The 24,109-nt window shown below is 39.2% G+C and overlaps 1 protein-coding gene across 4 annotated transcripts in view; it reads left to right on the top strand.

Annotated features, from left to right (window-relative positions):
* Positions 1-24,109, top strand: part of PPARA (peroxisome proliferator activated receptor alpha) — a 76,559-nt gene that overhangs the window by 45,213 nt on the left and 7,237 nt on the right. For 2 of the 4 annotated variants that reach the window (XM_054514811.1, XM_054514810.1), the window contains exons 3-8: positions 747-869; positions 14,724-14,968; positions 16,811-16,971; positions 17,927-18,065; positions 20,469-20,671; positions 23,498-23,945. In XM_054514811.1, the coding sequence (XP_054370786.1) occupies positions 14,761-14,968; positions 16,811-16,971; positions 17,927-18,065; positions 20,469-20,671; positions 23,498-23,945 (1,159 nt within the window). In that variant the 5' untranslated portion in view covers positions 747-869; positions 14,724-14,760. Of the gene's footprint in view, positions 1-746; positions 870-2,425; positions 2,482-14,723; positions 14,969-16,810; positions 16,972-17,926; positions 18,066-20,468; positions 20,672-23,497; positions 23,946-24,109 lie in introns of those variants that run through there. The other 2 variants (XM_054514809.1, XM_036400306.2) reach the window with 2 other exon arrangements.

Below are 24,109 nucleotides of genomic sequence, written 5' to 3'. Positions count from 1 at the left end.
TCTGCTTCTATTGCACATGTAATATTTTTGCAAGGGGGAGAAACAGAGAATTCCATACTTATCTTGGAAAATAAATGAAGTTGAATTCATATTTATTACATGTACAAGCATATTTTCTTACATAATTTTGGAATTTTAACTTTTTTTTAATCCACTTTTCCAAAATCTCTCTGCATCTCTAATTTGTTTGATATTTTTTAGCTTTTTTTTTTTAATATATAGGCCTTATAAAGTGTATAAAACCAAAATCTCTACCTTTGAGAAGTAAATTCTCAAAATAAAGATCAATTGCAAAGACATCTCATGGGGCTGTGTGTGCACCTTGGGAACTATAACTACTCTAAATGTGTCCACAGAAAGACTTTGTGAGAAAGTGCTCTTTAGGAGTAAAAGTATTTTACTCTATAACAGATAATTAAAATAGCACAAGGCTGTCACTATAGTGTTCTCAGCTGAGTGGTTTTGAATTCTTTTAGTATGAAAGAAAAAAGATCTGAATTATGTTGGGATATACCAATTATATTCCCCAGTTAGCTACATGTCAGTGTGGTCCAGCTGTAAAACTAGGGACATATTAAAAAACCTCAATCATTTAAAACATTCTCTTAGCCCAAGTGAAAGGAAAGTTTTTTTTTTCAGAACAAGCATAAAGAAATATTTTTTTAAGTTATATTACATCATAGCCATGTAAAATCAGTATTGTAAGCCCTGGGAAATTTTATTGACTTTTTTTTTTTTTTTTTAAGAATGTCAACAGCTTTTTATTGATGAAGAACTGCTTGTTATCACCAATCTGCACATGAAATGGAAGGGGGAAAGATTCTGGAAAACAACTTCTGTTTCAGCCTTGCAAGATGCTGCTTGAAAGGGTGAGTACATACATGGACTGGGCATAGAATCTCTGTAAAGAGTGATTAATGTATGGTCAAATGACAAGGAAGGAAATCCGAGCATATAGTGACAATAAATGATTGATAAACAGAAAATAGTAGCACAATCAGGAGACCAAAGTCAAACTTCCTTATAGTCTGATATCTGCTGCTGTCTTAGGTGCTAGTCAGTAGAATTCTGAATTCTTAATATTTTAGAAGTAGAGTGCTCAGCATTTCAAAGGACCAGGTCTGTTAAATTAAATATTGAATGACATTTTATGAACTAGAAGGCTGAATTTTTCACTGAAGTAGAAAGCCTGGTAAGGTTAGGCTCTTAATCATCACAATGCTCAAAACTAAAATCTCTCCAAGAGTGTGATATTTGACATGTTGTAAAGATACTCAAGTAATATGAGACTGTTGTGTGACCAGATTGCATGTGGCATTGAGATGTTGCCAAATCTGACTCCACTTCCTCATACCACTTCTCATAGTTTCTGCTTATGAAACAATATTTATTTATAAGTGCATTGCATGTGTCTTTAAATATCTAAGAAGTGTAATTTCTGTGTCCAGTGAAGGACTTCTCGTGCACAGATTACTATAAATTAGAAACCACAACTCCCTGGCACTCTAATCCTGACTGAGGCTTGAGTTGTTTCGTGACTGGTTTGTGTTTAAGACTTTGCTAAGTCTTAAAATGTGTGTATGGTGTTAAAATTTTTTATACTTTGGAAAGATGTAAACTACCAAAGGGGCATGGTTTGTTCTGTGGTGCTGTATTCATCTAAATTTATTGGTTTAAGTTCAAGTTGTCTCATGCCTGTGGAAACACTAAGAGTAGGAGAGATTGGCAAGCATTTGGCAAGTTACCTATCCCTTTCTAAAAGTGCTGATACACTGTCATGGTTTTTAAAAGATGTGTAAACTGAGAAATTATTCATTAAATCTTTCCAAGTAGTAAAAGAAACTTGTTCCAAAATGTGTCTGCCTTGAGGAGCTCAGAGCAATGAGCTGAAGTTGTACTGAGGTAGTACAGCTCTTTGGCATGTTTCCAGGCAGATGAAATACATGTGAAAGCAAGTTAGTCCCATATTTTCATATTTCATATTTTTGTATCTCATTAGTTTGTTTTCATTTTGTTGAGAAGTATGTGGAAGGAAACCACAGCTGCTATTTGGAGTGCTGGTTGAGCAAATCCTTGCTCATTTTTGAGTGTATAACATCCTGGAGCTGAGAGAATTTATCGTGGTGAATGGTTTAGAGTTTGATGTGTTTTAAATGGAAAAATAATTCTGCAATGACTTAATATTATCTACATTTAACAACAACAAAAAAAATCATAAAAGTGGATCATTTGAAACTATTTACAGCCTGTGATTAATACCTGGAGGCAGGTCTTACTGTTTTGTTGTGTATATCCATGCATCCAGCACACTTTTATGCTGAGTAAGTTCTATTACCTGAATATAGGCTTGTATTGCCATTCCTTGTTTTGTTCTGTTACACAAATAAGTGCTACATGCCTGTTTTGTTTTAAAAATTATTTACAGGAAATGATTGATATAACAAATCACAGAACAAACCACTGAACATGACTGTTCAGAAGGTAAGAAGAGCTCATGTCTCATTTGCAAAACCTTACTTGAAAGTGAAGACTTGAATTACTGATGATGTTTGCTAACCTGCTGTCAGTGTTACTGCTTCAGGAAGAGTTGTACAAAGTACCTGACACTGCAGTCATGGGGCAGGTTCCAATTAAACAAAACCAAACCAAACCAAACCAAACCAAACCAAACTCTCTGGCATCTTTATTCAACACATATGGAAAATGTTCCCTGGAGTAGTAAGGCTGAAGAATATAATGTGGAACCAATTGGAACTGCAGGGGAGGAGAAGGGAGAAGGTGGGTGCTGTGTCAGGAGGCTGCTTTGGAGGCTCTTGTTTAATAGTGCCTGGTGGCATTCTGTCCAACAGAGCAGAGGAATCCTCCAGTGCAGCTGTCAATTAATTCCTACACTCTGATGTTAAAATACAATTAATTGCAGCCCACGGGACTGTTGGCTCGTTGGCAGTTTTCAGTGGAAGATTACAAAATAGCTATTTATATATATATATACATATATATAAAACAAGTGAAGTTAATACATTCATGCCCACCTCATGATAAAGGACATGCTGTGTGCAGTTAAGCAGGCCAAGTGTGATCAAATCAGGTAGCAGCTTTGGTACCTATGTAAATAAGAGACAAGCTTTAGTACATAGATAAGTAAGAGACAAGCAGCACAGGGTTACTGCCTCTGAACAAAGCAGCAGCTGTACCTGTTCTTCTGTGCTGGAGATGTACAGATGAAACTGTGCATAAACAGGCCAATATTTTCAAACAGCTGTCAAATTTTCAGGATAAATGTACATTCTGGTCACCTGATTTTCAGCATACTGAGCTCCTGTCATTCTAACCAAATTTACAAGGAGCTGCATTTTCTCAAGATTATAAATCCTGTAATAAATCCCATGGAAATGTAATAGTGGTTATCCTCTAAGAACATAGAATTGTTCTGTTTGCATCTATCATTCATTTTATTTCTCTTCTACATGGCGAGGGGTGGGTGGTGTATATAAATGAACACATAAATGCAAATAAGAGTGGGATGTCCTCTGTCAGTGGTTCCTGACAGCCCTGCAAAGACAGGCTACAGCAAGAAGAGTGGCTACACAGCATGGCTGGATCTGATCTAGGCTCCTCCTTTCCCTCTCCCATCCATACTCCTCTCTCCATCCGATTTGCTGCCCCTCGGTGGGTCTGTTCAGCTCTCTGTAGCTGTCCGTGGTTTTCCTGTGTTACCGATTCAGTGAATGGAGCTGTGTCTGCGCTGTGAAATAAAACTGGCCAGGGAGTGTTCCCGGGAGCTGGCCCGGAGCGTAGGGACGGCAGGGAGGCAGAGCAGCGTGCAGTGCCCCGGGCCGGGCGCTCTCCTGGGAGCCTGTCAGGCTGCTCCGGGCCGCAGCGGTGTCGGGCAGGCTCCGGCCCAGCTCTGGCCCCGGTCATTCACGGTGCCAGCGGGATCCGGCAGCGGGGAGCAGCGTGGCTGGAAGGACAGAGGGACACGGAAGGTGCCGGGCCGGCAGTGCCAGGGAGCTACTGGAGGGACATCCTTTTGATGTGTGTTACTTGAGCTGACTTGGCTAGGTACCCTTAAGGTAACCTTGTTTTGCAGCCAGTAACTCTGCTTTGGAGAGGGAGTGTGTGCCATGTCCCCCACAACTGCTCTTTCAATGTCTGATTCAAGGCAGCTGAAATGCCTTACCAAGTGAAGTAAAACTGGAATATGAAATACATACATGGCTTTTTTAAAGAGGTTTTCTTTTTCCTGGTTGTTTCACTGGGCTCATATTCTTCCTCCAGCTTTCTGCAGTTCAGATGCTTGCTTGGTTAGAAGGAGTGGGGTGGCAGATGCACAGCAGTGCTGGTATTGCTGTTAAACTGGGCACCAGATACCCTTCATGTCATAGAGGATGAGCAGGGAAAACATGGCATGAAAATAATTGGGTATAGTTTGCCACTTTTTGATCACCCAGGAGTGTGAGGCTTGTGATCTGTATACTGTAGTGAGTGACCTGATTTAGAGCTGTGAAGTCATGTGTCCCAAGTATATCCTCTACCTGACACGTCAGGAGCTTGCAAGTACAAGTACTTGATGTCCATTTGCCAAAAAATGTAGATTAATTGCATTCATGCCTGTTGCCAAGGCTCCTGTCAGTAACACTAACTCAGTGTAAACTTTGGTTTTGTGTGATACATTTATCACTAAGAAAAACTTTTAAAGGTAGGGATGTCTGAATTGTCAGAATAAAATTCAAGGCCTTTTTCTTAGCAAAAAAAAAAAAAAAAAAAAAAAAGCAAACCCAAAACCAAACCAAAACCAACAAAAAACCCCAGCAAGAAAAAGTGAAAGAATTTTGTTTTGCATTCCACTCTGAGTTGTGGCATGACATTAAATTGAAGTTAGTTTATTTTTAGCAGGTTTCATTTGTTTATTTACTTAAATGTAATAGCTGAGCAACAAGAGTAAAAGTATTTCTAATGAATGAGTAAAATTTTAGCACAATAAAGAACAAGTCATCTACATAACTGCAGGTGCTAGTTACAGAAGACATTGGATTTTATGTGGAGGTAGAAGAGTATAAAAGTTGGCCCATTGGAATGACTCAATTTTCAGAATGACACTTGCAAGCAGAAGAGGCCTAAATCTGTAATATTTTATCTGAGGGTCATTATTTTTTAAAGGATATAAATCTCTCTGCTAAGCTGAATTTAATTTATCAAATAAGTCATGTTATTATGTCTGCACAAGGGAATAAAGTTTATCAGTGAAATAAAACCACTGAAAATACACAGTGGTGGCGTTCTCTGCTAAGAAGGCGAATTCAGGCTTCTTGAATGTCTTCCAGAAACAGATGTAAATTCCACTGTAGCTTTTCAAACAGTGAATAATCCTGGTCTGTTATGTTTGGTGATGAATCATGCGAGGAGCTGCAGATGGTGAGGCGGGTGCAGCTGTGCAGATGCTGGAGGAGCTGAGACAGGAGACTGGAGCACCAAGGGGGTGAAGGAGGTGATTTGGGGATGGGTTGATATGGGTGATAGAGGAGAGGGATAGACAGCTGAAAGAATATTGAAAAGGACTGTGACCTGGGATTTGGGGTAGGGAGTGAGCTGGTGACTGAAAGGAGGTGTTCTTGAGGAAGAAACATATTTGTTGTTGTTATTGTTATCTTGGAAGCAAAAATTGCAGTATCACGTACCAAAGCAACTGGTCTTTTGTCCTGAGCCAAAACAATAAGGAGCCCAAGCTAGAAGTTTAAGCTATAAATGAAAAGAGAAAACTAAGAGACTTCATGTTTCTTATAAAGGAATACTGGCTTAAGTAGAAGAGCTTTTGTAGGAAAGGGTACAGATGCAAAGTTGTGGGCTTTTTTATTTCTATTTTTCTGAGCAGGTCATGTGTAATGAGATCAGTGTGGCAAAATTTGGGAGTTTGTCAGATGGAGAAGTTGTATATAAGTCAAAATCCTGTCAAAATCTAGTCCCACTAAAAATGGGAGGTTGCAAGGCCTAATCATTAAATGGCAAGTAAGACTCAAATGTAACTTTTCACAATCTTAAATCAGTATGCTAAACACACCTTTCAAATTTTTGCATTAAGTAATTTCAATTTATCTTTTTCTTTTTTCCTCTCCTTTTAGATTGATGGTTTTGTTCCAAAACAATAGCTCTTTATTCAGGAAAAATGTTGCCGTTAAGATGTCTGCAAGAATTAGGGGGTGGTGCAGGCAAATGTCCAGATCAGTTTTGGAAGAGAGTTTTCCTCCAAAACTGAGAGCAATTTTCAGGATTGTTTTCCTGCTCTTCTGGTCTAGTTACCTGTCAGGTTATGCAGTATGTCTGCTGTCCTGTGCCCCCAGCCCAACAATTCTGAGCCTGCAAACCTTCTCAAATTAGAGAGAGCAGTAATGGCTGCAAAGGCATGAAAGTTCTGTCATTTTCACGGAAGTTGGTGGCTGGGAAGAGGAAAGGAAAATACATTATTGACCCTGCTGAGGAAGTGATGCAATATGAATTCAGCAATTGTCTGCTCTGTTTGGCCTGCCAGTTTCCAGCCAGCACAGGAGGACAAGCGAGATCAGGCTGAAGCAGCCTCAGTGTGTTTGTGATGCTTTGGGGGTGCCAGGTGGGCAGGGGGCAACAGTAAATACCTGTGCGAATGGTAGTTCTCAAATCTGGGCACTGCCTCAGTGCTCCCAAACTTTATCGTGCTATTTAAACTCACAAAACCATATGCAGCTGCAAAAATTTCATTGCCAGTCGATAAACTCAAAATTAATTGGCATCTGTCATCTATAATGCATGGCCTTGAATGAGGTTGTATGCAGTTGAAGTATTTATGTCATAGGAACAATCCTTTGCTTTTCTCTTGAATAAGCAAGGTTGAAATAATACAGGAAGGTTAAATATGCTCAGAGAACAAAAGATTATGTAATTATTTCTTATCCTTCTTTTATGACATTTCAGCTAAAGACAAGTATTTTTATTTATAACACAGCAAGGATTCTAATATCTAAAGAGTATGTTACTGCTATATGTTATGTTACAATATATATATGATATAACTATTATGATAACATACTAAAGAATATGTTATTATCAAGAATATATTCCACTTGCTATCACTCATAAAGGTCTGCAGATAAAAACCAAAAGGGATTCCTATATCCTGTTTTGTAAGAACACATCTGAAGTTATCTGTACTTACACATGAACCCTAAATATTGTTGAAATACCATCAGTTTCAGAAAGTGCATCCAACTGTTTGACTTTTAAATTAGTGGCAATTGGCTATTCCTTTTCATAAATATAGTGTCTGAATTTTCACATTTGTAAGGAAGAGTTGCTAGACAGTTATGCTTGTAAAAGTTATGATGTTTTCCTTGAAAAAAAACAGCCATGTATGTTATGTTTTTGTGGGTTGATTTGGTTTTGGGTGTTTTTATCAAGCATGTGAGCAAGTAAATCTTCTGAGTGAGAGGTTTATGTAGCAGCACCATCAATATGCCAAAAATTTTGCCTTGCACTGCATCTGTGTGTATTAGATTATAATTTTAATTGACAATTTCAGTTGCACAGATGTCTTTAATTTGTTACCTTATGAAGTTTATTTTTACCATATGTAGTGAAAATGTATTATGTAAGAGACTTAGCACGGGGCTTACATTTTATTCACTTCAGGAATTGATTATATTGGAGATAATCATTTAGGCACCACTCTAAAATGCAATTTCTATTTACCCTCTGATGTCTGTGTCCTTCAACAAACGAGGTCTCTGTGGAATATCAGGGTATAGTTAGAAAATTGTCAAGCGCACGCTTTTCATAATCTGAGATGCAGTAATCACATGTGTAAGGAAACAATTGCAACATTCCAATTTAGTCTTAAGGATCTGGTTCCCAGTGAGCAGCATGTTGGGGCAAATGCGTGGGCTGTTTGTAAATGATGTACATGTTGTAATCTGCTTTGACTTCACCACTCAAACTTATTGTTATGTATTAATTTTAGGGAAAAAAAAAAAAACACCTGACTATGGCTTAGGACATCTAATCTATGCCTGCAGTTCAAAAAATGAAGTTCTTGTGGGATTTTTGGTTGGTTCCTTTTTTTAAATTCTCTTAATTCCAGCCATACCATGCAACCAGATTTAGCCTCAATCTGAGCTCTGATCTCTGAAATTAAGGTGTCCCTAACTGTTAATCAATTCAAAAGCTTGGCTTATGTAATTAGCTCATCAGACGTTTATACAGGATTGCAAAACTTGGAAAAACCAGGCAGCTTCCAAGTCAATGGGCAAGGAGTTTTTGGGACACACCAAATAAAAGGGTAAGGAGTTTTTAGGGACACATGAGGAAAGTAAAATAACTTTAGGTTCATCAACGGGGTAATAAAAATAAAGCAAACACTCAGATGACACATTTGTGTGAACGTGACCTTGGCTCTTGGATCGAATAGCAACTAAATGTATGTCGTGTTTGTCTGAATGTGACCTCTCCTTGGTTCAAATATCAACCATAAATCAAAGCCCAGCTTTTGATGTACATGCAGCAGGAGCGGCCCCCTAGATGATGCACCAGATCTCCGTTTCTCAGCAGTTGTGGTCTCCACATGTCAGTGTTCAGCACACACACCCAGCATGTGTGGCAGTGTGTTCTGTCAGCTCCATGGCCTGCCAGGTGTTGTCACAGAGGCTGTAGAGTCTGTGGAACTTTGAAGCACAAACTGTTGTGATTAGCACATGTGATCTTTTGAATCTTCCTCAAGCATGGAATAATTTGACTGGAACATAGCAGCGACTTGAAGAGAAGCTGACATTGAAATGGATTGGATGAAGAGCAAAAGCTGGGGATTCATTTGGGAGAGGAAAGGAAAAGGGGAGTGTGTTGCAAGGGCAAAAACTCCACTGGAGTGGGGTTTCCATTAGAAGTTCTGGTCAGCTGTGAGCAGTATTGGTGGAGCTGTAGTGAACCTGAGAGGCAGCACATGGCAGGGAACACAGACTACTCTATAACATAGAGGTTACTAAGATGATGCCGTGGCTTAGTTTCTTGCAGAAAATAAATTCTTATTGTCCTTTTGAATCTCTTGTTAATAAAATATACTTTCTTCAGTGGTTATGCCTCAAAAATACTGGATATTATGAACTGCAATATGAATATTTAAGTGCATTAACACCTAAAGTAATAAACCAAATATTCTTCCCTCATACTGCTTTACAGGCTGATTTTTTAAAACCATATTAACAGTAGTATCTTGATTCTATAGATTAGAATGATAGTCAGTTTGATTATAAAAACTAGAAACAGACACCATTACAAATTGAGAGGATTTTAAGCCTTCTATGTATCTAGACTATAAAAGTTGAAGCAAGACAAGAGACTTTTTTAACACAAAGTTTTTCACTTCAGTCTTTGGCAGTGCTTGCTTGGGCTTGGTAGTGTCTAAATTTCAGACTGAATTATAATGTAGTTAAAAAATACAAAAACCTAGGAACTCATAATACACAAAGCAACCAACAAAAATAAAATCCCCAAAGCCCCACAAACAAACAAAAACCCCAAAGCAACAAAAAGCCCTCCAAAACCACTTATTTATTAATTTACTTCAAACAGTAAATTGAAGGAAAACATTACAGGTTTTACAGGTTTTTCAATAACCCTGAGTATGGTATTATATAGTTTGTTCATTTATATTACTCCTGACTTATACTGAAGTCCTGAGTAGACAGCTTTTTAAAGGATTCAGCAGACACAGATTTAAAAGAGATTTCAAAGCTTTACTTTGACATACAGCTGTTTCTGACTTTAGTTTCAGTTCAGCATTCACTAGACGGAAAAATCAAGTCTTCCTATTCCCAGTTACAGAAGCCTCCAAAGCATTTACTTTTTGGATATGAAAACTCACATTTAGAGGAGAAAAAACCAAACCAAACAACCAAAAATCTCAGTCATGCTGGCATTCTATGCAGACTTGAACCTATTTGAGCTTGAAGGCAGTTCAAACAACACCTCAATCTCCCCTCTTTACAATATGGGATTTTCCTTTTATCAGAAGGGCCTTGATGCAAGTTTGATTAATGCCATGTTTGATACATCCATTTGTGTGGAAGAAAGCAAGCATGATTGCTGATAGGTGTAAACTTGAGGTGATAGACCTGTAAATCTTGTCTTTGGAGCCTGGAGGCAAAGGTTGCAAAACCTTCCTGTCCGGTTGCTGATGAAACCAAATGTGGCTCCTGCTGCCAAAGGGATTGCAGGGGCTCCTTTAAACACAGGCTTCAGTTCCCACTGCGCCCCTACCCGGGAGCTGTGGTCTGCAGCTGAGCTCTCTGATACAGGCTGACTGTCTAATGGTGTGCATGAAATATGGTGAAATCTGCTCTCTTGTCTAATATGAAGTCAGTGTAAATATAAATTGTTCTGAACACTGATCCTAGTTACCAGGATCTTGAGGGGCTTGTTGAATTCAAAATTCTCCTTTAGAAAGCCATTTGATGCTAGGATGTTGCTTTATTTTTACAAGCAGCTGAAGTCTTTATTTGAGCTAGATTCTACTCTCAGCTTGAGTTTCGAGCATTGGAACTTTAATTTCATTTTTGTTACTTATTTTTTGGAGCATGTTGTGTCACCTCAGGGTAAGTGCCTGGATCTTCAGGCATTACTGGATTGCAGTGGCAATTTTACTGCTGGAAGGTGAGTACCTATGGGATGTGCACATAGCAGCCTGCATGACAGCTCCATAGCCCTGCCAAAAGATGGTAATACCCCTTAATCTAATAGAGGTGCTGTCTGATCTGTAGAGCAGTTTTCACCTCCCACAGGAGACCAAAAAGGCCTTGGCGTCTTCGCCTCAGGCAGTGCAAGTGCCTGCTCTGCAGACCCAGCCTGTCCACACAGTCACTGGACTCTGCAGAGGAGATTCAGGCTGCACATGCAGTTATATTTTGGCCATGCAGCACGTGTATCCCTCTTCCCAGCTGCTTATTTCTCACTCTCCATTGAGCCAGCACTAATATTTGTGAGGCTTTGCAGTGAACTGGATCAGGGAAGTGGTTGGATTGAAAAGTACCACGTTTTTAGTGTGTAATCATGGCCTCAAAGATCAGTCATGGCTCTGGAAATTCCATTGAGCTCCACTCAACCTAAACATGTTAAGTGAGCTGTTTGACGTTAGGTGAGATGAATTACCTCTCTTATTTCTGTTTGCTGAAAATTAATTTCCTCTTTGTAGTTTTTTCTCCATTAGTGACAGCATCTGTTGTATGAAAGTGAGAGGGTATGGTATTTGAAAGAAATAGTTTCATTATCTCCTGAATAATTTTGTTGCTGCCCTGTTATTAGTTACTTCTTAAACAGTAATCTTGGCAAAACAAATTTTTAAACTATTACTGTATAATAAATGTGTTACATAAGTGAAAAAGCATTGGGGGAAATAGGGGATATATAGTCTTGAAGGCCTAAAAAGCAGCTGAATTGTTTAAAGAGGGAAGATCAGTCACACTGAAAGGGGGGTTTGAGTGGTCCTGTTCAGAGACACTGATCTGTAACACACACTAGCCAATGTAATTTAAAATCCACTGGGACAGAAAATCCTGGGTCCAAAGAAACACAGCTTCCTAGCTCAGTAAGTTCTCCTTGAGTTTGGCTGAGCAATATAAACCAAAAAAAACCCATTTCCATGTTGTTTTTGTCATTTTGTCTGGGCTTAACCCCAGGAGGCAACCAAGCCCCACTTGCTCACTCACCTGCCATGGGGCTGGGGAGAGAATTCAAATCAAGGTTGCATAGAATTTTTCCTTATGTGACTTTTAAGATCCTGACTTTACAGCTTTGCTGTCAATTTTCAAAATTAGGGTAATTATGTAAATTTTGATTTCTTTTAAAGGCAAGGATACCTATGGCAAGTTCCATATGGTATCTTGGAGTACAACTGAGTAAAGGGAAGAAAGATGACATATTTTTTGGGTGAGTTTTTTTGGAGAAGGGGTGTGCAACTGGCAGTCTTGATGAAGGGGTATCTTTCAAAAATTTTTCATCACATGTATAGAAAATGTTCACTGACTTCTGTTATTAATACTTTTTAAAATAAAAAATAGTATGAGTATATAAAGTTACAAACTATGAAAATTGAATCAATTGTCACATGATAAATTAGAAAATATGCATCCTTTGCCAGGTGGAAGTCTGGGTGTCACACTGTAGGTACCAAATCCTGTTTTCCATTCTTTTTTGTTTTGAATCAGGATATTGGAAATATTCTACAGCTTAAATATTCAAGGCTCTTCCTATCCAGTGAAGTTTTCTAAAAATTTCTATTGTAATCACGAGTTTACATGTGCTGTTTTCAACCCCAGCATTCTCAAAATGACCTAGAGGTAATGGCTGTTTCAACTTTAACCCTGGTATTTGCAAGCAAGCCCTTTACACGATCAATTTGTTTATGCAGAAAGATCAGACTTTGTTACTGCTTCCCAGAGACCTTTGCATCTCAGAGACCTGTTTCCTTACAGAGATTATCCCTGGTGTGGCAAGTATTAAATGTGGAAGGGCTGGAGGTTTAGTATCCCTCCATCCCTTGCCAAAAATGAAGCAAGTAACTGACAGCTGCATGTTGAGGTGTTTTGCTTTAATAATCTGACTGATTACTTTGGGACTGATTTCAAGTTGATAGGTAAGTTACTCAGTGGGTATTCACAGTGAGATGGTGGGAAAAGACTTCTTGTGAAAATAGACGTATTTCAGAGATAACAGGATGTGAGAGAGTAAAACCTGTTTGACCTTAAAACCATAATTACATAAAACCTTATTCTTCTATGTTCCATTCTCTTGTTTTCAGTTTGTATGTGTTGGTACTTGGGGATAAGAAAGGGATAATGGAGACTGAAGTATTCTATGGGAAACTGAGAAAATCCTCTGCCAATGTCTTTGTGGCAGAGAATTTTTATCAATACTTAGAGGACACAGATCTTTGAGTGGAATCATCATGCTGCATCTACTACATCTACTGTTGTAACATGTACAGGGCTTTTTGTAAAGCAAAATTCTTTCTGTGAATGTTAAATGAGCTTCATACTCACTACCCTTTTTCTTTTAGGAGCTTTTTTTCATTCAAGCAAGGATCAATGCATATCATGTGAAACCTGCCAGTGAAAGCATATGCATGTGCAAACATGCACTGAACACAAGAGAAGCCAGAAGGCAGTTTACTGCATAAATACTAGGCGTATTTCTTACAGATTTTCTGTGCTTATAAAAAAACTATTTGTCAGTATTGTGAATATTAGTGTATTTTGAGTCTTCAGAAATTGTTATGTTATGTTGCCATGCTTGCTTAAGTACCTGTTAATCATTGACAAGAGCACTAATGATTAAGCAGCTGTAATTTAATTGTAGTGTTTGAAAGTACAAAAGGGTATGTAATTTAATAGTTAAAACAAGAAGCACTCCATTTATGTTTCACTAGCTATTCAGTTGTTTTTACAGAAATTTAACTAAAAAGGCTGCTGAATTTTACACATTGATTGTAAACCTGGAAAGGTATGGTGTGGTTTGGGGGATACCAGGCAGCTGTTGCCATGTTCAGAGGTCAGCTCTCAAGCCTTTCCTTTGCTTTCCTGACAGGTAATGCCTATTTTGGTTGAGGGTAGACTTCAGTTTTCACTTAATCTTTTAAAAATATGTGTGCTGGATGAAAAGTGGTACTTGGAGAGATGTGTATGTGATTCAGCAGGGAACACTGAATGCAAGAAGCCCACTGGAACCTCCCCAGCTATCCTGGGGCTGAGTGTCTGCAGAGGAATACAACCCTTCTGTGCTGTGAACAACTGGTTTAGCCCAGGAGAGCTTCATGGAGAGCACACTGGAGGAGCAGTGCCAATCATATGCTCTGCCATTCCTCTCTTCTTTTTGCTAATGGCTCCCTAGGGATACAAATTTGGTAGTCTCTTTTAGGTTGCTGGAGGTTTCTCTATACTTTTCCCCCATCACCAAATAAATATATCACACAGATAGGAATTTAATTTTATTTTCACAAATTACATACAAGGGATTTCTCTTTTCTGGGTCTGAGTATGTTCTGGTTATGTCAGGGATGTGAGTAGATAACTAAGAGCAAACAGCACAGTTAGTTCCAGGTGTTTCTGGGCTTGTGCCTGCTCTGTGTCCAGCTCTCACCCACCAGCACAGTGAGTACAGTAACATCCCTGTTGTCTGTAACTGGAAATCATGGATTAATTCACATACTTACTCTCCTACATATTCCTGTTTGCTGCACTATGTGACATAGAAATTATTTTCCTTTTCTGGTTAGAATTAGCCTGTTTCAAAGAATTGGGCAAATAGATCTGTACTAATGGTATTTGTAGAATGAGATGGCAACTTAGTAATAGTGACAGCATTGCCCTTATTTCTCCTGCTCAAGAAGAGTGAGTAGAATATTGATGTTTGTTACAAGTTTTGGTGGGAAGTGCATAATGCCTTCTGTAGAAACACTTTTCTCAACAATGGAGAGAAAACAACCATCTACCATTGACCTTGTCGTAACTTTCATCCATCTTGAAGTCTTTTGGGGAATTTTCCCCACCCTGTGCTCTTGATGATTCATGTTGCATAAAGCTTCCAGAGCAATAGAATGTTGTATAATATTTCACTTTTGGATCAGAAATCCTGTATTCAGTGTGCTGCAACTGGTTCAATTTTTTTTTTTAATATCTGATTTTTTTTTTTTTTAATTATTCTTTCACCAGTATAAAGAAGTTTAAGTGACTGCTCTACTTGATCAAAATGGTGGACACTGAAAACCAGCTCTATCCCCTTACTCCCTTGGAGGAGGAGGATATAGACAGCCCTTTATCTGGAGAGTTCCTACAAGATATGGAGAACATTCAAGACCTGTCCCAGTCTCTAGGTGATGATAGTTCTGGAGCTTTAAGTTTAACAGAATTCCAGTCACTGGGAAATGGTCCAGGATCTGATGGATCTGTTATAACAGGTAAGAGTTTGGTTTAACATAAAACTTTCTTTTATAAATAGAATGGTAGAAATTAATAACTACTTTAATGCTGTAATTATTGTTTATGATGAAGTGACACTAGAAATATATAAGCTGATTATGGCATGGTCTTAAAATACTTAAGGCTAAAGTTAATATCTTAGACAAATATCACTGAAGAATGCCTGTAATATGAAGTTACTTAGCCTTTAGTCAGAGGCTTTGGGAGATCAGAATGGGAATCACTGCAGTGCTGTGGGACACTGTGGAGTTCTCAGTAAGGTTTTCCTGTTGCATCTGGGTGTTTGAAAGTCTTTTAGCAGGAGAGCCATTTGAAGTAGTTTAGTGTTAACCTTTTGGTTGGTTTGCATTATGCTTTGTTTTGGGGAGTTCTTACTTTAGATCAATTCCCAGCTTGTGATCCCTATTTCACCTTGGAATAGTAGAACTGAGGCAGTTGAAATGAACAGTGTGGGTTTGAAGGAAATGGGGAAAACTGCCTTCTGGCACTGTGGACTGAAGGAATGTTTCTAGAACTATGATTTTGTTCCCTTTTGGGAGATGCCTTGTAAAGGAAAAGTTATGATGTACTTTATGTATGTGTGTGTTTGTTTATAATGTGGTCCTTCAGAGGCACGAGGGCTTTACAATTATTTGTGTAGGTATGTACAAGGCCTACGATAATTTAGATCAGCTTCTACTGTCACCTTCTCATGGAGTATTCAGTGCTCACTGCAAAATGTACTGGTTTTGTGGTCAGAGAACATGCAAAATGTAAGCTTGCAAGGCTCAAATTCCATAAGGCAAGTAAAATGAAATTGCACTTTTAAAAAATCCTGGGGTTTAGGCTGTTCTTGATGACTCTGATGCCTGTGGGCTTGGCAGCACTGGCAATGGAGACTCTGAGCTCCGTGCCAAGGTTTTTTTTCCAACATAATACTTGCTGACCTACATTCATGAGTGTTTCTTAATCTGTCTGTTAAAATAACACACCCATTAATTTGCCGAAGTCTTGTGGTGCAAGTTGCAAGATGGAAGATAAAAGAAATTCTGGCCTCAGAAAATATTTTCCTCAAACAAGGTGGAAATATTAATTGAAATAATTAAGGCTGGAACATGTTAGTTTTGTAATGTGTTCATCTACTGGTGAAACATCTGGCGAGTTTATTTCATTGTACAATTCAGAAATGCTTTGCCCATTAGAAGAAAAACACAAAATATCTGAGCCAGGCTATTTTAGAAGCAGGCATTTGTGTTACCTTCATTTTAACATCTGTTCAGCCTTTCTACCAATGTGCAGGACTCATCCATCTGCTTTTCAGCCCTCAGGTGAGATTGTTATTTAAAACAATGAGCAGCTTTTCAAAGGTCAGGGGTTCTTACGTGTATCTCAAGTGTATCTGTGTGAGGTAAGAATGTGTCTCCTGTGGTACTGCAACAAGAGATGCCCTGCTCATCCCTGCAGCACAGGAGATGGAAGATGCAAAGCCAAGATGAGCTGTTCACAACCTTTCTGCCAAGAGCAGTGGTGTGGTGTGTATTTACTGGGTCCATTATCATGCAAATAGTTCTTGTTGCCAGAGTCACTTCAGTAAGGCCTTTTCCTTCTTGACATCCCATGTGACATCAAAATTAGCAAGGTACACCCTGTATTTTGTGTGTGTTTGCACTGGAAATATGAATTATGTTTCAAAGAATTATGATCAAACATTAGTCCACTTAATGACTATTAACACAGATTATTTTTTAGAATAAGCTCCTTTTTTGTGTGGTTGTTAGTATAGAAACTGTATCAATCTTGCTAATATAGTATTTATGAAGTGTTCCTTTTTTTTTTTTTAGATACCCTTTCACCAGCATCCAGTCCTTCATCTATTAATTTTGCCACAGCTCCAGGTAGCATAGATGAATCACCCAGTGGAGTACTAAACATTGAATGTAGAATTTGTGGGGATAAAGCCTCAGGCTACCATTATGGAGTACATGCTTGTGAAGGTTGTAAGGTACAGTCATCATTTTCTTCTTAAGAACCTAAATCATGTTACTTTATTTATGGGGTAATATGAAGATAAACATATGGTATATGAATGTTTCATTACTGTAGCTCTAGCCATTACAATTCCTATCTGTGGTCTTTTTTCTGAATTAAGTCATCCAGATACCAGAACTCAGACCTTCATCAAGCAGGAGCAATTCACAGTGATAACTTTAATACTGCTTTTCTGCGTGTAGTTGGTGAGATACTGAAACAAAACACTAAACTGTGACCAAAAAAATCAAAGTCTTCTTGCTCCACTAGCATTTTATTTGTGTTGGGAATCTGGCTAGGAGGAGTATGCCACATTCCTGCTATAACAGCAGCAAATCCTGAGCTTCTCACCTCCCCCACATGCTGCCTGAATCCCTTAGTTTTGTACCTCTTGTAGTTTTGGGGCCAGGGCATGTCTCTAGCACAAATTACTCTTACCATTAATGCACAACTCTTGAGATGATATAACCCATGAACTACAAGATTCTTTTCTTTTTCCTTTCATGTTTTAGATTTCCATCTTTTTTCTATATTAGAAGGTAAGAGGAGAGAAAGAACAGTCTATGTGTACAGCTTTCTTTCATGCATCATGTCAGTATGATCATTTGAATGTAAAACTTACAGAATAATGCAGAATATCTATTAGAGATGGGGAGCCAGTTCCTAGCCAGGTGTGTCCCTCAGCCTAAATGACATGTTGCTCTGTGATGTGACACAAAATGTTGAGATGGCTCTGGATTTGCTCTCCCTGTGGTTGGGCAGTGTGTGAGCAACCTTGCTTTGCAGACTGGAGACATCCTGGAAAGAGCAGTGGAGGTAGAGGCTGTTCTACAATAAATGGTAAAAGAAAAATAATGTACCTGTATGATTGAAGCTTAGTAGTCACCATTCATTAACATTAAATATTGGTTTTTTCAAACTTTTTATAGGGCTTTTTTAGAAGAACAATTCGTTTAAAACTCATCTATGATAAATGTGATCGCAACTGCAAAATTCAGAAAAAAAATCGTAATAAGTGCCAATACTGTCGTTTTCAAAAGTGCCTTTCAGTTGGAATGTCACATAATGGTAGGTAAGAGTGCCCTTAATTTGTTTGTTCCTACCCAGAGTCTGCTGCTGGAGGCAGGCACTCGGATAACATTTTTACTCACACACATGAATTGAACCTCAGATTTTTTACAGGATAGGTCGCTGTGGGGGGTGCCAGTTTCCCTGGTGGGTTCATGTGGTTGATACAGAGCTGCCAAATGTGCTGTTATGAGCTTTACACAGTTGTGCTACGTCTCACTTGGTCCATATGAATGTTCATTTATTTGCTTTCTTCATCCCAGAACTTTGGCACCAGTACTCCCATTGAAACAAATTTCAATACTGGAAGAATTCTGTCCGAGGGTTTTGTAGAAGAGTAGGAGGAGAACAACTGCTTTCATTGTGAGGGGGAGTGATGTAGGATAGAAATCTGTAGGAAAGCAGCCTTCACTATTTTTCAGGTTACAGTGCAACAGCTCTTGAGCAGATGATCAGAAAGTGGGGAGGGAGGGCAAAGGTCTATGCTGACTATGCAACAGGAATCTGGTAGGTTGTTTGTTAAACAGAATGGTTTGAAATTCAGAGCATTTAGATATCCAGTTTAAAAGTTATGTTGCTGTTTGTGCTAGTGATTTAAGATAAGGGTGGCAAGCTTGTGGCTTACAGACCAATTTCAGCCCACGAGGCAGCTCTCTGTGCAGGACATAGCTTGCTGAGCAGCACCAGTGAAGAGGGAGAGGCCAAGCCATGAGAAAGCACATCTCACCTGGCCAGATGACAGTAACTTTCCTTGCTTGGCTCTGATATTGTCCAGGCTGAACCTGGGGGCAGGTGCAATGTGAAAGTAGGTAAAAATGCTGGGGTAAGTGAAAAGCTGTGGGTTAGGAGACAAATTTCCTAAGGAAACTATGCAGGTGGGATGGGAACATGACTAGGGAAGCTGCTTGTGACATTGTAGTCTAGAGTCCCAGCTGGAGGCATTGTGAGAGTTCTGCAGAAGCCTGGCTCTCTTGCAGTGAGCCTTGACTGAGATTGAGGTGCATTGGGAGAGGGTTGGTAGTCTCTGCAAGACTGGGGATAGCCATCCTCAAAAAGTGTGCTGGACAGCAGAGTGACAACTCAGACTGGGAGCTGAGCAGGGAGCCGTGCTGGTTGGCAGGAGCTGACATCCATGTGAAGCTGTTTCATTCTACTAAAAACACTGTGGCCCCCTGTGCTCCAGTTGAAGGGAATAGCCACAGTTTTATTGCAGCAAACATGTGGGAAGCAGCAGGGGAAAGGGGTGACTGCTGACCTGCTGGCAACACTTCTCAGGAAAAGCACTACAACTAAATTTACACCCGTGATCTTAAACTGTAAGTTTTAGTTTAGAGCAGTTATTCTTCCATTTTTTCAACAGGTTGGTGAGACCACCCACCCTTAAGGGGAAGGAAGCACCTAAGCCAGGTTCCAAACAGGCTTTCCTTGTTGGACTTCCCCTGAAGTCCACAGCTGTATTTCAGATCATGCCTAGAGTCACCTCCTTATGTCATGAGAAGACCCCCTGGGCACGTTGAAGGGCTGATGGTGCTCATGCCTTGAATTGCTCAGTGTAGGCAGTGAGGTCCTGTCCTCACTGGTTGGATGCTGAAATGCAGTACAAGCAACTCCCTGTATGAGCCATCTCAAACCCTTGCATACCTCCCAAGGGTAAAATGGGGCTGGCTCAGCTTGAAACTGAAACTGAAGAAGGATGTGGACGTGCCCATGAATAGCAAGAACACTTGCCCAAAAAACAGGAGACCTCATACCCAGAGGTGTTTCAGACTTGCATCTTCTGCCTCTCAGAAGAATATCCCAATGACTAGATTGGGTATTCAGACTGTTCTCCTCTCCAGTCTGAAGGGTTAGTCTGTTGAGAAAGCAGTATGGAGTGCTGGGGGTAGAGGAGATTTTTTTGCCTTTGATCTGTAAATGCAGGTCTTTGGGGTTCCCACTGGCAGTACAGATGTGCTGAATGAAGAACTGGATGCCCCTGCAGGTTCTGAGCCAGCAGTGGGATTTCAGGCTCCATTGCAGCTCTCCAGCTCATGTATGTGCCTTCTGCCAAGCTCTTGTCACGAGTTTACTTAGTGTTTTAAAAGCTCCCAAGATGGACTTTGAGTTTCACATTGGGAGCTGTAGAACTCAGTAAGGAGAAAACAAAATACAAGTATATTTAGGTAATGCAGAAGGGAAAAGGAATGTGTTCTAGCCCACTGCAGATAGCACTTTGTGTTCCGAAACACCTGATTTCCTTCAGTTTAGCATATTAGTCACTGACTGTGTTGGGAAGGGGGCGATGTCTTCACCTCTACCTCAGTTTTTCTAGACAAAAAAATCTTACTGCTCTGATCAGCAATGGTAAAAGGCTTAAGTTCTTGTACAATTTGTGTTCGTTTTACAATTCTGTCTTCCCATCAGCAATACGTTTTGGACGAATGCCGAGGTCTGAGAAGGCCAAGCTCAAAGCAGAAATTCTGACAGGTGAAAATTATGTAGAAGATTCAGAAATGGCAGATCTCAAATCTCTTGCCAGAAGAATTCATGATGCCTACCTGAAAAACTTCAATATGAACAAGGTTAAAGCCAGAATCATCCTTGCAGGGAAAACAAATAACAATCCAGTAAGTATTTTTTCTGTTACTTTAAAATAAAACTGACAGGTATGTAAGGTGATTGTAGTAATTTGGTAGATGCCTTAGCAAATCTTTTAGAAAATAAATATTATGGTAATACAAACGTGAACTATTCAAAGCAAATATCTGCAGTAAATATGGTTGCTTTTAACCACTATCAGAATAGTAAGAAGCTTTAGGAAAATCAGGTAAATACCTTGTAAATGGAAACTCATAACCCTAAATTATTGTTCTTAATAAAAAAATGAAGTGATATCTAAATGTGAATACATCTTGATATGGGGAGAACGGTTCAAAATTATTTTCCTATTATGACAGTGGAAAAAAAATATGTTTTTCTGTCACAAATGCCAGGATAAGTACTATTAGCTTGCAGGGTGTACAGGTGCTCTGCATGACTTTTCCTTTAATCAGAATAATATTTATAGCAGGAGGGAAAGAAAGCCTGAGTTTGTAATTTTTTGTTTACAAAAATGTGCTGGCCATTTCCTCACCCTGTCTTCCTGGTCTTTTCTGTATGATTCCTTTGAAAAGCAGAAGCAAGCAAGGTTGTGAAGACACATTTGCTGTAGAAGTTATTTTTCTTTCAGGGTAATTTAGCCAAGGTATACCTAATTTGATCAACTGCTTTTTTTTAGTAGCACATGGGAGAGTATAATTGATGTAAGGACTCGCTTGTTTCACTTTATGCATATTTATTTAAGCTCCACTGTGATTTTTGTTACTTTTATGTAGAAGATAAGTATCTTATTTTATCAGCAACTTCAGTTTCAGTAAAAGTTTGCAGGTAAGAAACTTTACATATGCCATAATGAAAACCATGTAAATGTGGGGATGAGTGCTATCAAAATGGTAAGCAAGCTGTCTTCTGCATTATGGAATTTCGCATATAATAGTCTAGTCTAGTCTAGCCTACAGCTTTAGAAGAGAGACACATGAATTATCCCAGTCTTTTTCATTGCACTGAGAGGTGTGTAAAATGAGGCACAGGCTTAAACATTTTAGGGGTACAGGCTGACACGAGCCCACAGTAAATACCACCTTTAGCTTCTCAGTGAATGGGCTTCTGCAGAAAATCAATTTTGTGCTTGTTACCCTGTGTCAGAACCATAAGCCACAGTTTGTGTCACACGTGCAGGGATGGATCCTAGAGCACCTAATCCCAGTTCCTGTATTTGAATGTGTCCCACAGCCAAGCGACTGACCAGCCAACAGCGACCACCATATGTGTGCCCGGGTGAATATGCACAGAAAAATCAATGAAGAATCAGCCCTAGGATGTTTCAAACAGGCTGCTATCAATTTTTTCCATACGCAGGGAAGAGCAAAGGGGTTTTAGGCTATTTCACCATCTCTTAAGAAAAGAAACATTTTCATTTTCTTTTGACTTTTCAGCAGAAAAGCAAATTTTAAAAGAAGGGGGGTTTTGACTGTAATTAGCAGCCCACCTGTTTCAGAACTGTGTATTAACAGCTAATTTCAGTGAATCCTAATTTTTGGCACCACTACAATTAATTTCAGAATGAATGAGCATTTTTCATGATGACAGGCTGTCATTTTTTAATTTATCTCCCAAGTCCTTAGCCATGCCTCTTTTCAACATCCTGAAGTGATGTTAATTTTTTTTTTAAGTATATAAGATAGTGTACATCTTTTAAAGGTTTAGAGATGTGTTGTGTTTCCTGCTTTGCCACTTTCCACTCATATCCACCTTCCCATTGAAAGTTCTGCTCTGTGTAACTGTGCTGGAGTGAGATGGAATGTGCAGTAGCCGTAAACATTTTAAAATGGAAAACCATAGGAACCTGACCTGTTGGACAGTCTTCTGAAGGAAACAAGTGAATTCTATGAGTTCCTGACAGAACTCATGTGTTCCCCATGCTGTTTAATCTGAGCTGAGCAAAGCAGTACAAGGAAGGTGCTTGGTGTGTATGGAACTGAGTTTCTGTTCAAGGTCAGTTGCTGTGAGTTTGCTAGGTTGGGAAGCACTGGGGTTTGTTGTTTTTTTTTTTTAGTGGATTGTACTTCATTTTGGTTGTTGCCCTGCAGATATGTATCAAAATATTTTTGAGTTCTGATTGTTCATAAGAAAGTCTGAATGCTGCTTTTCATAATGATGTTTTCAGAGTGGGTCATCTGTTTGTAAAGGATGTACCTTTCAAAACAAATGGGATTATGGGATTTTGTGCTTGGCATTCTAGTGGGATTCTCTAGAGATGACTCAGCACCAACTGCAGCTAGAAAGTTGGGACAATTGGGACATTGTCTATGAGAAACTGATAATAAAACACAAGAGAAGTGCAGGGTTCACGTTCTTATGCAAATATGCTGCCCTGTATTGAAATTACTGTCTGTATTCCCCTTAGGGTACTTCAGGAAAGCAACATGATATGCATCAAGTGTAGTTAGTTTAGGAGACAATTAGGAGTGTAGGCAGAATAAGCTGGACTTCTGGAGAAGGTAATCCAAGTCTTTTGTGAACCCTCTGGGACTGGCTCTGAGATGGATTTGTGCATCCCAAGCACAGGAGTGCTTGAGCTTCGCTGTAACTATTAGATAAAACTAAATTAAAGATATGCCATTCATCTTTACATTTGACTATTTGCATTGCTGTTTGCAGAGCAGACTTGTTAGGTATTGCAGTTTGTCATACACTGTTTGTCTTGATGGGAAGTACAAAATAACTCAGGGTTTATTGATAGTTGAGGACTGATTAGCATGGAAGTTAAAGTTGAGCAAAATTCTTATTTTTTAGGAAGAGAACGATTAATAACCATTATTTAGTGACTGAACCAGTGGGTTTTTTCTCTGTAGCCATTTGTTATACATGATATGGATACCTTATGCATGGCAGAGAAGACCCTGGTGGCAAAACTGGTGGCCAATGGGATTCAGAACAAGGAAGCAGAGGTTCGAATCTTCCACTGCTGCCAGTGCACGTCTGTGGAGACTGTCACAGAACTCACAGAATTTGCCAAATCCATCCCTGGCTTCTCCAACCTGGACCTGAACGATCAGGTGACACTGTTGAAGTATGGGGTGTATGAAGCCATATTTGCCATGTTGGCCTCTGTGATGAACAAGGACGGGATGCTGGTGGCTTATGGGAATGGATTTATAACCCGGGAGTTCCTGAAAAGCCTGAGAAAGCCATTCTGTGATATAATGGAGCCAAAATTTGATTTTGCAATGAAATTCAATGCACTGGATTTGGATGATAGCGATATATCCCTTTTTGTTGCTGCCATTATTTGCTGTGGAGGTAAGCATGACCCATTTGTTCTCTAAGGTAGTAAATTTTAATACTTCCCTCTCGTGAATTAAAAATTTTAATGGAAAAGCTTCTATCCTCTGGAAGATTCAGTTCTACCACTAACTACACTTTGAGGAATCATTATAAAATTATGACATGTATTCTTTTGCTTG

Source organism: Molothrus ater, chromosome 5 (assembly GCF_012460135.2).
Source record: "Molothrus ater isolate BHLD 08-10-18 breed brown headed cowbird chromosome 5, BPBGC_Mater_1.1, whole genome shotgun sequence".
Lineage (NCBI taxonomy): Eukaryota > Metazoa > Chordata > Aves > Passeriformes > Icteridae > Molothrus > Molothrus ater.
The sequence above is the reverse complement of the archived record's forward strand: the minus strand, read 5'-3'. Positions and strand labels throughout refer to the sequence as shown.